We start from the raw sequence: 16,084 nt of genomic DNA on the forward strand, positions 1-16,084 counted from the left end.
TCCTCTTACTTTTTAGTGCAAGTTAGCAATTGAATTTAAAGTACAAATTCTATGCCTATTTAAATCCTAAAAAAACAGGTGAAGACACTTTTATTGCTACTAACACAATTTTATTTTGACTTAAATGAATTGAGGAAATTACTTAAGCTGAATGGAAAAAAAAGTAGCTCTTAAATTCCTGATTTCTTTAAGACAGTTCAGAAAACTTAGTTAAATTAAAGGTATATAACATAATACTCTTAAATTTACTCACTGCAAGAACTTCTACTTGGGTGAAAGAAATAAAAAGATTTGGGGAACCTCAAAAATAATTTTAAAAAGTGAAAGAATTTCATTGCTTCACAGTTCTGCTTCTAAACTGAGGTCCTCAGTGACAATACTTAATGAAACAATCAATCTAATGGATGTTTAGGCTTTCCACTGCAGTTGTCACAATGTCTTAAAATGCTTTATAAAACCATTCAGGACATAATATTTAAAAATGCTTATGGAAAACTCTGGAAAAACAAGCAAGAACCCACTTCATAGTTTCAGTTTTAAACTTAAATTCTGCCACATTTTTTAGTAAAAGTTAATAACTGTTTCAACTTAAGCACATTAATTATATTTTTTCTTTTATGTATCCTGAAATGTTGTTTTATTATTATATGTTGGGATTTAGGTTTGCCTAATATTCTTTGAAACAAACGAGATTCAAATTACTAGTAAATTTGTAAACTATTTTCTGGGGAGATTCTAGCATATTGTATGTTAGAGTTATTATCTGCTGAAGCATATACTTGTGTATATGAAGGATTAGTGTGTTTCTAAAAAACATGATAGGGAGCACAATCCTCTTCAGGTAGCTGTCAGTCTTGGAAATTAAAAAAAAAAAAAAAAATTTCTGTTCCTTCCAGACAGATGTTGTTTCCAAAGATGTTGGCCTCAGTATGTGAAGAGGCATGTTTGCCTTGTGTGTCTTGTGTGTCAAGCATCAGAACTGATGATCTGAAAAAGAATGTTCCCATTTTCTCCTAGATCTTTAAGTATTTTAGAGCTGTTGTGAATAATTTTTAATAGAATGTATTATCAGGTGAAATACTCATAGAATCTATTTTTTTTTTATGTTCTTCAGACAGTTTTTGACTTTCAGCTCTTTCTGTCTTTGGCCCTGATGTTCTCTTGAACCCCACCAGCCAGCTGGGCACATGGAAAATACTGAAACAGGATGCCAGACAACACTGAACTAGCTTTTCCTATAATTTTATTTTCATTTTCTTTTGGTGTCTTTTTTTTTTCTCTCCAAAGTGGAGCTAGTTATTTTAAAATTATATTTAGGTTTTCAATAGTCTTTAGTTTAATAGTATTCATTAAAAAAAAAAGAAAAATCTTACTGACTCCCATCATCTCTGCCTTTCTTCTGTCATTCCTGCTTCTAATTTTCCTGCTGCTTCTCTGGTTTGTTTGCTGCTAGAGACAGATTATTCCTCCATAATTTAACATTTATTAACTTTTGAATTTGAATCCCTTTGATTTTCCTTAAATAGTTGCAAAAGCTAGTGAGTGCTGAAAATAAAAACATTTAAAAGCTCTTACATTTCAGGATAAACTATTTCTGAATAATGAGAAAAGGAATCAATTAGTAAGACCAAACCAAAGCCAGAATTCTAAATTCATTAAATTGTCAAATGTTCTATATCCAGGTATATAATTCTTTAATCTCTGAATGAGATTCCATATTTTCAATATTAAAATATTTAGCAATCATTCATGAAGTGACCACATATAATGATCTATAACATTGTTGACAAGACATTTTCTCTTTTCTGTTGTTCCATTAGCTAGTCAGACAATTGTAAAAGGTAGGTTGGTTGGTTTGTTTGTTTTTCTGTTATTTGCTTTATTCTTTCACATCTCAGCTGTCAGATATACAGTTTTCAGACTAAATATACACTGTGAATAACCTAATGTGGCCTGAAAAGAAATTAAAGATATGAACTCTTTCAAAGTTTGTTATATCTTTAAGTAGGAAGCATCTTCTGACAGGTAGGAAAGAATTTAGGAGCTGAATTTACAGCTGGTAAGCAGTGGTGGAAGAGCATTATGTGAGTAATACCATGTGAAGTTCCATTAGGTAATACTCATCATAATAATGTTATGCATTTTAGCACAAAACTAAACAGCATTCAAACTAATTGGCATATTGTCCTTCTGAGTAATAGCAATCTATTTTTTTTTGTCAAATGATTGTGTTGATAACACTATTAGATGAAATTTTGTATTGTTAAAGTTTTTCATTTTATATTATGGTATGTTAGGCTTTTCACTTTTGAGAAAAAATGATGCAAAGTTAGTCAATAAATAATTTTAGGCACTAATGATACTCAGATGTTATCTTGGCAGAGCAGTTAAAGGGGAACTTTAAGATGACTTCAAACAGCCTTATTCCTAGCTGAACAAGCTGGCACATGGTATGTTGGGTTGGGAAGCTAAAATCAGTGAACTACCATGCAAGTCATCCTTACTCCCTCTATGCTATTGGTCATGAGGAACTAGTGTTGCTTAAGCTCTCTGTAAGCCGACACACTGACATTGGATACAGGCACTCCATCTTAAACTAGTGTTTCCTGCTGAAATGCTTACATGCTTTTTAAATTGCACCATATTTATTTCATTATATGATAAGAGTTCCAGTTTATGTACTTGCACCTCTTGGAAGTATGGTAATGAGATATTTGTGTATATTTGCTGTTTACCATAACAAAAGCCAGATAACTGCAATGGAGAAGGAAGTAATAAACCTACCTGAGTTTATGACTTGGCCCTGTTCAAGTAGCAAAGTTAATACAAAAGATTTCTTCAAGCATAAAAAATATAAAGTGAGACAAAACTAAAATAGCTAAGTGAACCTAGAGGAAAAATGTATCACTGCCTGTTAATTTTAGACAACATATTTTTCCATAAAACACCCTCACTGGGGAGTGATACTTATTGTTCTTTTGAAAGCAATTACTCTACTGTGCAGCACATTACACTGCAAAAAAACCTCCGCACCAGTAAACAGCAATAATAATGATTCTTTAAAGTGTCCCCCGCGTGCTGTGATGTATCTATTGCTAACTCACACAGTAAATCTAAACTGTTCAGCAAACACTATAGAATGTATCTGTAGGGCTTAATCCAGCTTTTCTCATTTAGCATTCTTAATAGTGCAAAATTGGCTGCAACAATACAGCTCGAACAGCAGCACTCCCAAAGTTTATTTAAATTTTCAGAAAACAATTATAGAAACTAAGCCATTGTTGAGAAATCAGATACATGGCTGTGTAATACAGCATTATAAAGAAGAGTTGTAGGCCTTCATCTTGCAAACTACTTTGTATTGGTGCTACTAGGTCCTCTGTACCAGCAGTCTTCTGGTTTCATACTCTTCATGAAAAATATTGCACTGTTTAAACCTGCTATTAAAATAATTGCCTTACCTTTAATAATCACACACTTTAAAGTGAACCTTCTGCAACTCATTTTCATATTTGACTGTTATAAATTATTTTACTTCCCTTCATCACTAAGCAGAGATATCTATGTTATCCCTGATGGCTGAAGAAATGTGCTGTTTTCTCTTTGACAATTTTGGATTTCTACACAATGGTGGAAGAAGCATCAACTCTGCAGTGGATAGATAAAAAAAATGCATCTCCACAAATTCTGAGTGACTTGTAATGATTTCAGTGTGGTCAAAGCACATACGAATTTTGCTTTCTTCAGTGGATTAGCCTTGGCAAACAGCCAAAAACTGACCCAGATTCTCACTCACTCCCACTCTGCAGTGGGACAGGGGGAGACAACGGCATGAAAAAGCTCACAAGGTGAGTTAAAGACAGCAAGATCAGTTACCAATTGCTATCATAAGCAAATCAGACTCGACTTGGGGAAAATTATCTTTAATTTATTGCAAATTGAAATAGGTTTGTGTAGTAGAGAAAAAGAAGAGACAAACATTAAAACACCTTTCCTCCCCTCTTTCCTAGACTCAAATTTGCTCTACACCAGACTGCTTGTCCCCTTGTGAGCTGCAGGGGGTTGGTGGGGGGAAGTTGTGTTCAATACACAGTGGTTTCTTTCTGCCACTCCTTGCTTCTCACACTTTTCCTTTGCTCCAGTGTGTGCTCTCTGCAGGCCACAGTTCCTCCAGGAATATCTATCTGCTTTGTCATGGGTCCTCCACTGGCTTCAAAGCTTGAAGTTCTGCTCCAGCAACTGGAACACCACCTTCTCCTCCTCGTCCTTGACATCGTCATTGTCATTGCTGTTGTCGTCATCCTTCTCCTTCTCCTTCTCCTTCTCCTCTCCTTCTCCTCCTCCTCCTCCTCCTCCTCCTCCTCCTCCTCCTCCTCCTCCTCCTCCTCCTTCTCCTTCTCCTTCTCCTTCTCCTTTTTTCTCCTTCTCCTTCTCCTTCTCCTTCTCCTCCTTCTCCTTTTCCTGCAAACTCAGTGTTTCCTCTACTGTTTCTCACTGTTTGTGTTCCCTCCTCCTCTCTGCTTTCTGGTGTTATTGCCCTTTCTTAAATACACTTTCTGAGAGGTGCCACCATCTGGCTGATGGGCTCAGCTCTGCCCTGCTGGGGGTCTGTTGGAGCTGTCTGGAACCAGCTGTGTCCAGCACAGGACTTTTTCCACAGGGGCCACTCCCACACACCTCCAGGTGTCAGCACCTCCACACATACACACAAGACATTTACATATCATGACTGCTTTGGCAAAACACTCAGCTACTTGTGATGATGTCATAATATTTGTATGAAAATTTTATTTCGAAAAAGACTGAGGAGACCTCTTTCCATTCACTTCTTATAGAGAAAGGTAAAGCACATTCTGTTTTGCAACAGGATCTAAACTAATTTAAGAATCCATATTAAACAATATCCAACATAATTTCCCCATAACTACCAACTGTAACTGTCCAAAGGAGGGGTCTATATATTTCACAAAAATCTTTGATGAAAGATGAGGTATTTTAATTATAATAGCATTATGCCTAAAACATTACTGTGTCTGATAAATGGAAATTTTAAGACAGTGTCTACAGTGGAGACATACTATCAGTTTCAGGTACTGTACATGATCTAGTAAACCTATTTATAACCCCAAAGATATTAGTCAGAGTTCAGAATTAGCTGTTTTCTACTGCATACCATAATCTAGCATTTTTTATTGGTTATGTCAGGAGCTGAGCGTATCCTGAAATTGCCACATGTCCACAGAAATTAAGAGTGCTCAGGAACTTCACCCAGAAAATTCTACTCTGTTTTTTTATGCAAATGCATTATACAAAGCCAATGGCTCAACAAAAATAAAGAAAGTGTTATGTAGCAAAGAGTTCATCAATTACCATTTTCACAGGCAACATCACCACACTTTTCAATTACTGTTTTGAGTTAATCTTACACTTTTAGTGCCTGTAGTTGTTTAGGTTTTCTTTCCCTTCTGTGTTGAAGATTTCCGCTCCTGAGTTATATCAAATGTTTGCATGGCTGTGTTTTACCCTCATGGGCAGGAATTGGCAATGAACAGATTAAAATGCTAACTAGTTTTTGTTTAAACGGTATGATTTATGACCCATGTTGTAATTCTAAATGCCTACTGCTCTGAAAGCTGCAGATTTTGCTCAGAAATAATCTCAAGAGCAGTTTTCCTCTTAGGCTGAAACGGCAAGAGTTCTTGCAAAGAACACTTGCAAAGAACACACTATCAAGAAAAAAAAAAGGTGCCCGGTGAAACTGTGTTTCTTAGGTACATTCTTCAGGCAATTCAACTTACATTTCATTCATCTATTTCCAATCTCTTTTTATAACTCTTTACCTGATGTGATTTCATTAATGATATATATGATGCTATTAAAATTTGTCTGTTTTATATTAATTTACTAAAGATAGAATATATGATTGTAAAAAGTCAGAATTCTCAGAGTGTTTGGATGCATAGAAGGACTCTGTTGCAAATTTAAAGCTATCTATGTGCTAGGAGAAAATAAAATTTGATATATATTATTAAAAAGTCTTCAACAACCCTCACTGTCATCATTTTATCATATATTGTCTCACTGTGTGAATACACTATGATAATAGAATAATAATAATAAAAAAATTACAAATTTATTTCCATTGGCATTTTAATCCAAAATTATCTGTGATGAATTGTCTCATATAAAGTGTTCAAATTTATGTAATTTCTGAGTTCTATTATGCTTTTGCTTATGATTCCCTGCTGCTATGCTGTACATGGACTTATGTCATATCAAATTAAAAGAACTGGGAGATTGCCGTTTGTATGACTTTAGTTTCTGCTCAGATCTCCAATTAGTTATATTTTATTTACATGAGGCCTGAAGCAAAGCCACTTTTAGTTAATAAGAGTTGACTTATTGTTAAGAACAATGGTTTTAGACTAAGCTTTTAGTCTTTAGGTTAACCCTAGGTAGATTCACAGTCAATTACTAAGTGTACTTGTGGTTCATAGAAAAAAAACATCCCACCTTTGAGCTGTATTTTTAAAAAAAAAAACACAACATTTTTTTTAAAGCAATGTTACTTGGAGTTAATTTGCAATGTAGTTAGAGCACTAAGGTTGAGGATCTCACAAAAGAATATAGGCAACTAAATATGGGTTTCATAATATTTGTATATATACCAAGATGTAATTCAGAAGTTTAACTTGTGTCACTATTAAATCTAGCTACTCTTTTTTCCACAAAAAAGGAGATTTTTTTCAGTGCTGCTCTATCCATATTACCAAAATTCTCATAGGTGATGAAAAACAGCTTTCTGTGATAAGGGATAAAGCAGTAATAGCACAATAGCACAATCTGTGAAGGCACGATCGGTCTCGTATTCACAGAGTGATTTCAAATTGCCAGAAGGGACTGCCTGCTGTAAGAGTGTCTTTGTGGGGAACATCTTCAGCCAAATTGAATAATAATGATTCTGTGGGCCTTAAGCACTTTGTGCAGGATGTGTGTTTTCCTGAACTTATTTCATTTTCATAATCATCGAAACTGTGTCAATACGGCAAAATGGTTCTGGTTGGTACAAATGATCCTGGACACCTCCTGGGAAATATTTCTTTATACACAATGTATAAAGAATTCCCATTCAAGCAAGAAATCTAGAGGAAAAGGTCTGACATTTTCATATTTTGTTCTCAGTTCTGTTCTGAAAGGCTTTGAAAATATGAGAAAGAACAATCTGGGCATACAAAGATTTTTGTGATTAGGCACTTTATACACACTTTTCAAGTTCGATTTCTTAATCCCATTAAACATTATTTGCACAGCAGGTACTTACTGAGAGTAGCTTTCATTTTAGCTGGAGATTTCTTCCGTGAAAGCTCTGAAAATCTGAAGCTCTAATAATACCTTTTTTTTTTTTATTCATATTTCTCAGCTTATGAAGTAGATTGAAAAAAGCATCTTTTAATGTACACATTTTAAATACAAATCTTTTCATCCCTGATGTGAACATTCATCCTGTTTCATTTGATAGGCCTTTAATCCATTATTCAGAGTGGTTGCAATCAGCAGGCAACTGTGTTCATAGAATCGAAGAACCTCCAGGTTATCTCAAAGGAAGATGTGAATTAAATCTTATTTAGCAATTCATGTGCAGTACATTGCATTAAATATTCACTATGTTTGTCAGAGGCAAAAAGGAGAAAAAAGGGGAAAATCTCAAACTTCTGAGAAAATCCCTTTACAGATTTCTGAAGTATTCAACCACAATCAGATTTTTTCTCTAATTTTAGTTGTCTTCTTGCTTCTGCCTTCACGATAAAGGGGAGTTCTTCGGGGGTTTGGTCCCACAAGGAAGACAAAATGAAGCAAAAAAGGAATGAACTATTCCATCTTTGTTACTTTCTTTCCTTCAGATAGAGCATCCATCGGTGAACACAGTAAGGCCTTGGAGGGGCTGGTGACATCTCTTTGGTATGGATATTAAGTTAAAATGAGCATGTAGAAGCTTGTGGAACAGAGGATGTGAGGTTAGTTGACCCGAATAATCTGTTAAAGCAAACACGAAAGCATCAGACTGTTGGAATAACCATTGTAGGTACATATTAGTTACAGGTAAACAGATAGAAGCAAAGTCCATCCCTGACAGGGCAAGCAAGTGCTTCCGTGCTTTAATTATCAAGGAAGCAAACATTTCATGTTGCGTCCAAATTGTTTTAGTGGGCTGGTTGGGTAAAAAGACCCACTCAATGATTAATAAGGGATCACGATTGTTAGAGTCCCATTGAAAAATCAAAGCATATGGCTGACGTGCAGGGTTCAAAATAATTAAATTGAAGGGTAATTCAGGCGCACAGCGGTGTGCTTGCCGTAAGGCGATGGCTTCCGCTACTTTTTGTAATGAGGCAGCGGCTTCAGGACCCAGTCGACGAGGGGAGCGTAAATCGGAATCTCCCTTGAGGAGTTCAAACAAAGGGCTTAAGTCTGAATTGGAGATTCCTAGCAAGGGTCGGACCCAAGTAGTGGTCCCTAATAATTTTTGAACATCGTGCAAATTTTTAATGTCTGCCTGTATATGCACAGGTTGGGGAACTATCGTCTGGGTCCTGATGCGCCAACCCAAGTAGGTCCAAGGGGGCATTTTCTGGACTTTTTCGGGCGCAATACAGAGGCCTGCCGAATTGACTGCGGCCGTGACAAGGGCTACGGCCTTTTCCATGAGCTCAAGGTGAGGCGCAGCCATCAAGATATCATCCATATAATGATATAACAGAACTTGAGGCAACGCAACCCTGACAGGGCTAAGTACCTTAGCGACATACCATTGACAAGTTGTCGGGCTATTTTTCATTCCCTGTGGCAGTACAACCCACTGATATTGTTGCACAGGGGCTTGCATATTGACACTTGGGACTGAAAAAGCAAATTTGGCAGCGTCATCAGGGTGTAGTGGAATATTAAAAAAGCAATCCTTAAGGTCAATAACGGTGAGATGCCAATTGCGGGGGATCATAGTTGGAGAAGGGAGCCCTGGCTGCAGAGCTCCCATATCTACCATAGCATCATTGATTTTTCTGAGATCATGGAGCAGGCGCCACTTGCCAGATTGCTTCTTAATAACAAAGACAGGTGAATTCCAAGGACTAGTAGTAGGTACTATATGTCCTTTTGCTAATTGTTCCGTAACCAGTTCTTGGAGAGCGCGAAGCTTTTCGAGTGGTAGGGGCCATTGATCTACCCAAATGGGTGTCTGAGTTTTCCAAGTCAGTTTCAGGGTGTCGCGCACCTCAATGGCCCCCCCTAAAAATGCGACTGAATGGAAGTTCCCCATTGTGATAGCACATCACGTCCCCATAAGACCATAGGAACAGGCAGCACAAAAGGCTTGACGGAAGCCACTCGTCCTTCTGGGCCTTTGATTTGGATCAATTCCGAGGATTGGTGGCTTCTACCAACTCCTCCGATTCCGGCTAGTGCCTGAGGCACAGCTGCCAAAGGCCATTGTGGAGGCCACTTCGCCTGTGAAATTACGGTAACATCGGCCCCTGTGTCAATAATCCCATTTAGGATTACTTGCTGAGTGCCGTGAATAAGAGTACATTGACAAAGTGGTCGCTTCTGGGAAATGGACTGTACCCAGAGAATCTGTGGATCCCCAGTAGATCCAAAACCTCCTTGTCTTTGCTGCGGAGGTGGGTGAGGCGAAAGAGAGCTTGCGTTCTGCGGGATCAGTAGTAATTGTGCAATGCGGCTTCCTTTGGGTACTGTGCAAGGGGGAAATGGGGTCCAGACCATGATTTTAATTTCCCCAACGGTATCCGCATCAATTACTCCAGGCAATACAAAAAGTCTGGCTAAGGTTACTGATGATCTCCCTAATAGTAGCTCTTGTGTTTTCGGGGGTAAAGGACCTGAAATAGTTGCTAATAAACGAACAGAGGAATCAAGAAACATTACTGCGTGTGAGGTTGCCAGGTCCAATCCGGCGCTACCGGCTGTTGCTGGGCGAAGACTTGTGGCGGGGTCACACCCATCTGCATGGCTCGATTCACCGGCGACGATACTTGTGTCTGTGCGCGTCACTGCCCCGCACTCCGCAAGCGGTTTCCCTGTATCGGCTGCCCTTGGAAATTATACTTAGAATAACATTGATTAGCATAATGACGCCCCTTCCTGCATCGGGGACAGATCCCAGGGACTTGGGCTTTAGCTCCCCCATTAGAAGCGAGACAATTTCGTTTGATATGGCCTGGTTTACCACAACCGTAGCAATTTCCTCCTCCAGACATGCCTCTCATAGCTGCGAAAGCAGCTGCCATCGCTTCAAATTTGTGGTCTACAGTACCAATACGATTACAAGCCTCTACCATTTCAACCAAAGTCAGAGCTGGGTTAGGGAGAGATTTAAGTAATTTTTTACAGTCGGCGTTAGCATTTTCAACTGCTAATTTTAATAGCAAAATCTCTCGAGCTTCGGTATTATCTATTTGGCGTTCTAAAGCTTGCTTAAGTCTATTGATAAATTGCATGTACGGTTCCCGAGGTTCCTGCGTAATAGAGGTGAATGCCTTTTGAGGTTTACGGGAATCGGGTATTTTGAGTAAAGCCTTTTTTGCTTCTTCACGGATCTCTTCCAGGGCCTCTCGTGGACAATCTCGAGCCTGTGCCGCTGGATCAGAGTGCTGACCAGTACCCATAAGGTGCTCCATGGTCAGTGCGGCAAGAGCAGCATTATTATTACCCATGTAGCTGTTGAGGAGAGTTTGAAGGCCCCCCCTCCAATGCGACTCCCAGAGGGAATACTGGGAAGGGGTTAATAACAATTGCGCTAGCGATTTTAAATCATGGGGAGTCATAACGTACGTATCAAAGACAGAAGACAGCAGGCTCGCAAAATATGGGGAAGAGAGCCCGTGTTCTGTGACGGTACGGCGCAGCTCTTTAATCACAGGGAAGGACAAAGCCTCCCACTGCACTCCCCGGCCTTGATAAATAACAGGGGCGACTATAGTTCGCGCTATTTCCAAGTCACCTTCTTTCAAAGCTTGATGTTTAATATTCACCCACGTATCATGAGGGTCAGGGAGGTACAAGTCAGGCTCTTTATCGGGATCAGCGGGCCCCGGGTCAAGCGGATCTTCCTCAGGAGGGTAGCCTGCGGCACAGGCCTTTAAGGGTCCGGGCGACTTAGCGCGTCGCGGAGGTAGCGGAGGGGGAAGCAAAGGCTGAGCTGGTGGAGGTTCCCCCTTAGCATCTGGAGAGTCTTTATGGCCCCTTTCCTGTGCCTTAATAGCCTCAAAGGTATTTCTCCACCACGAAAGCAAACGCTGAGCCTCAGCGTTCCCTGACGTCACTGAGTCCCACAACTTTACCCCCACATCATCCCAAAGTTCCCGGGTAAAAATACTGGAGGCCGTAACAGTGGGGATCTTCATTTGTACCCACTTAAGCATAATCTTTAAGTCCTGCCCGGAAATATCTTTTTTATGTTTCCGGAGGAGCGTTTTCACAACTTCATATACGTCTCTCTCTGCGGGGGACATCTGATTCCCCATGTTTCCCACAGCTCACCTCTTAAATCCAGAGGGATTCCTGGCCAGTTCCTGCTTCCTTTCAGCAGCTCATTCAACGTTCCGTGGGACTTGCAGCAAGCCGCTCAGCTAGGCGGTTCACCACCCCATCACGTCGGGGTCACCAATTTGCCGCGATTGAGAGACAGGACGCTGCTTGATGCAAGCAAAATGTCAGTTTATTAGACGCGTCGGAAAACCTTTTATACAGCTACTTAACAGTTACATAAATTCTATAATTTCTAATTGGCTTAGCTCTAAATGTTTCATTACAATAATCCCTCCTACTTGCGGTTTCGCTACATGCTAGAAGCTACAGTTTTGCTATGTGCTAAAAGCTACAGTTATAACTTGTTGCCTACTCCCTACTTCTTCAAGGTTATTTGTCTCGGACCTGCAAGGCCAGCTGTTCCCTGACTCCTCAGAATTATTTGTCCCAGATCTGCAAGGTCGGCATGCCCTCGAGTTTCTTGCATACTTGTACTTTTCCGCTAGCCGCCCCGACACATTTCAACTTACATTTAGGGAGCATTTCAAGTTACAACACATTATTAATGCACTACTTAAATGAAAAGGAGTGGTTGAAAAGTGATAATTAGTTTTACAAAGGAACAAATGGAAGATCTGTGTTTTAAGCATGTGGTTTAATTCCAAGATGGGAAGAAGAGAGTCTTTTTTAGAAAGCAACCTTATAAAGTGAAAGAGATCTTGTGCAATAGAGAAGAGGCCTTACCTTAAATTGTTTGATTTGAAGCTAGAACTTGAACCTTGGCCACCCCATACTGCAGCTAACACTTTTCATTGTTAGGTAGTAAGCTCATACTGTTTCCTACATCAGGAAGAATCCTCTGTCAGGAAGAATGGTCTTAAATCCATCTCCTAAATCCCTAGCTGTTAAGATATTGAGACACAACAAAAATGTTATTAAAATGTAATTATTTCTGATCTTTTTCTTATCATTATTTTGAACAAATTAATGTTTTCTAGTGGAAGAACACTTCATACAAAAATTCTCAATTCTCTCTACAAATAAGATTAGCAAGCACTTTAATTATAAACAGTGAATTTGCCTCTTTCTGATGCCTGGCAGAAACATGAATCATACCCCGAGGGAAATAACGGATTGTGTGGCTGGTTTTAATGATTTGAGAGAAAGTTTTTAGAAGAACTCTATCCCTCACAATTTATGTGTACCAATAGACTGTTCCCATCATCCACCATTTCAAAGTATTACAGCAGCTTTACAGTGATAGTCTTTTAGTATCAAACTTGGTGCAGGCTTTGAAGGAGAGTTGAGAAACTGAACAGCTCCATCTTCTACAAATAACAAGTTAGAGCATGCATAATGCAAGCCCAGGACAGTGACAAACCCTAGCTGTCCTTACCGTGTACAAAGTTAGAGCATTTATAGAAATGGCTTCTCAGTTGGCTTGTCTATCAAATTTTGACCACAGAATGATATTGAGAGTGCAGCTGAGGTACAGGTCAGCAGTCTGGGGCAGCTAAGCAAAAAACTTAGCATAGGCTGTAATTATCTGTCTGTTTGAGTCTTTCAAGCACTATAAATGAGGAGAACCTTGGGCCTTGAGCCCACAGAGGAGGTTTGGGGTTCAGGCTTATGCTCAAAATGCGGTATACTGTAGCCATTGTCTTCTTCAAAAGGCTTTTTCTAGATTTAACACTGACTTCATATCATGGAAACTGGCCTTTGAACACATTTCAATTTTCCAATTAATATCTCCCCACAATCTTCAAGACTATTAGGACTAATAAAGTGATTTTTCAAATACACAAAGACCCTCCTTTTGTCTTGTCAGAAATTCTGATGCAACAGCACAGAAGAGTTGTGTTTAGGTAAGAGTAAGACAATAAAGCGAGGACTTTGCTATCATACTAGTTTCTTACGTATTGAGTATGACAGAAAAAACCTAGACCGTAAAACCTATGCAAAGATTTAGTGGTTAGCCTTGAAATTACTGTAAGAAAACTCAAATGTTATAAATGAAATTAATAAAAAAATCAGTCATGAAAGGACTGAAGAGCCCCAGAATAGATTGTCTAGGGAAATTTAGGGTCTAAATCATTGGAAGTTTTAAGAACAGGTTGAACAAACCCTTGTCAAGAAAGGTTTAGGTATTGTCAATCCTGCCTTTGAACTTCTCAGGGTCCTCTGCTGCTCTTTTTTGTTCTATGATTTTATATCCATTCCATTAGTTTATTCTAAATGTCTGAGAGTCATCCCACTCTTTTCCATTTGGCAGTCTCAGGACTATGTGTGTAGTACCAAGTCATTCAAGAATTAGGAAGTTCTGCTCACATTTCTGCTTGACAGTTTCTCCCCTAAATTCTGTTAATCTAAGGAAAAAGTCTGAAACTCTCTACGATGTTGTTTAGGATCAAAAAATATTTCTTTGATATCTAGCTTAAAAAGAAATATAAGGTAACGTAAAATTTCTAATTTTATTTATTTTTTATGTTTTCAGAGTTTCTATGTCAAATATTCCTTGCACAATTTGGATAAAATAGGTGATTCAAGGAATGAAGTGTTTTTATTTCTGTGTCTAAACTGCCTGCATTTTTCAGACTAGCTCCTTTGCATAGTAAATGCAGGTGGAGTTTTCTTTGACATTCATGTCCAGACTGGACCAATTACATATGTTACAGCCTGCAAGAGAAAGACCTTCTGATAAGCATGGAGAGTTTGATCTGAATTAAAAAGCTGTATCTTTTATTAAGTAAAAAAATAAAATTGCTTTATTTCTTCTTGGTGATTTTGCTGAGGGCACTCTGGGGCTTCTGTAGCATGACTCCAATCAGACAAATGCCCTAACAATCATTGATCAATCAAATGCAGAGGCATATAATACCTTCATTTAATATAAAATTAGTCGGTTTATGTTTCCACCAGGCAGTCTATTTCTAGTATTTATTTTTCTCTCTAGCTTATAATCTTTTTAGCATCAGTTCTTTGCTTGAAAATTACAAGCTTTCTGTAACTTGCAGACTATATGCAGCAGCAGTTTTAGCAACTGTGATTGGGGGAAAACATTAATACAAACAGATGAATACTGAAGATGGAGTAAACAGAGCCAAGAAACAGAAAGAGAAAAAGAAAGCATGAAAAACAAATGAAATACACATACAAATTTAGTTTCACACACGTTTTCATAAAAAAAACAACTATATTCAATTTCTATACCTTTTATCATTTCTACCACTTTTTCAACATTTTCTGTTTTCTGAGGGAGCTGGGGTTGTTTAGCCTGGAAAAGAGGAGGCTGAGGGGAGACCTTATCACCCTCTACAACTACCTGAAAGGAGGTTGTAGAGAGATGGGGGCTGACCTCTTCTCCCTGGTGACAAGTGATAGGACGAGGGGAAACGGGTTCAAGTTACGTCAGGGGAGGTTTAGATTAGATATTAGGAGACATTTTTTCACTGAAAGGGTTATTAAACATTGGAATAGGCTGCCCAGGGAGGTGGTGGATTCACCATCTCTGGAGGTGTTTAAAAAAAGGGTAGATGGGGCACTGAGGGACACGGTTTAGAAGTGGCTCTTGTCAGGGTAGGCTAAACGTTGGACTCGATGATCTTAAAGGTCCCTTCCAACCTCAACAATTCTATGATTCTATGATTCTATGATTCTATGTTTCACAACAATTTTGGTATGGCAATACCCACCTCACTCTTTGAGGTGTTCTAATACTGAGATTCCTTGCAGAAAGAATACTAGTCAGTAGGTAAGGTTTTAATTATGGTTTCTTTTACACTTTTTTCTGGATCAATATCAGACTTCTATACCATATGGTGCTTTATCTGAATGGACCCAACTCTATCTTTCAACCATTCATGACTATTCTTACTGCTCCTATCGGAACTGTATTCAAGAACATTATTCATTCAACAAAGAGAAACTTCCCCTATAGCTTATATACTTTACATTTAATTAAGTAATTTTTACAATGATTATTCTTATGCTGAAATTGTTGGCTTAACTCTTTTTTTTTTCCCCACTATTAATCCTAACTAATACATTTTTGAGAACAAATACTGTAAGTTTTTTACCTTTATATTATTCTCTTAACCAGCTGAAAACTTTCTACAGATATTTAGGGCATCTACTTAGCAGTTCTGTTCTGGATACAGTACCTGTAAAATTATCTCCTAATTATCATAATGAAGATACTTCTTTTACATGATGCTCCTATTTTAAGATCATTATTTGATCTAGAGACTTCAGGGGAATTACCAGCTAAAGTCATGCAGGATCGTTCACGGCAAAGCTTACTATTTGAATACTCCATACAAAGAAACCCCTAATAGCATGGCATTAAGTTTTCACTCGAGTAGCTAAGATTGGAGAATCACTCTCAGATTAATTTTACATCTGGATGTCCCAAATGATACAGTGCCGCAGCATATAAAAAAATGGTATGAACAATTTATTAGACGCTAATAAGAGAAATCAGCCATTCTTACACTATTGCTTTTATCTTGATCAAGTCCCTGGGCAAGAAAATATTTTCAAT

General features: G+C 38.4%; 1 protein-coding gene across 1 annotated transcript; it reads right to left on the minus strand.

Moving 5' to 3' along the window:
• Positions 1-4,763: 4,763 nt before the first annotated feature.
• LOC141738681 (endogenous retrovirus group K member 5 Gag polyprotein-like) lies at positions 4,764-11,753 on the minus strand. Its single transcript, XM_074574434.1, has 2 exons — positions 9,943-11,753; positions 4,764-8,034 (listed from the first exon to the last, which is right to left on the minus strand). The coding sequence occupies exon 1, from the start codon at positions 11,538-11,540 to the stop codon at positions 10,065-10,067; it is 1,476 nt and encodes a 491-aa protein (XP_074430535.1). The 5' UTR covers positions 11,541-11,753; the 3' UTR covers positions 4,764-8,034; positions 9,943-10,064.
• Positions 11,754-16,084: the final 4,331 nt, after the last annotated feature.

The sequence above is a fragment of the Larus michahellis genome, chromosome 1 (genome assembly GCF_964199755.1).
Source record: "Larus michahellis chromosome 1, bLarMic1.1, whole genome shotgun sequence".
In the NCBI taxonomy this organism is placed as follows: domain Eukaryota; kingdom Metazoa; phylum Chordata; class Aves; order Charadriiformes; family Laridae; genus Larus; species Larus michahellis.

What these genes read in the sequence shown, in the direction of transcription:
- LOC141738681 (XM_074574434.1), bottom strand. Translation starts at nt 11,540, where the DNA reads ATGGGGAATCAGATGTCCCCCGCAGAGAGAGACGTATATGAAGTTGTG.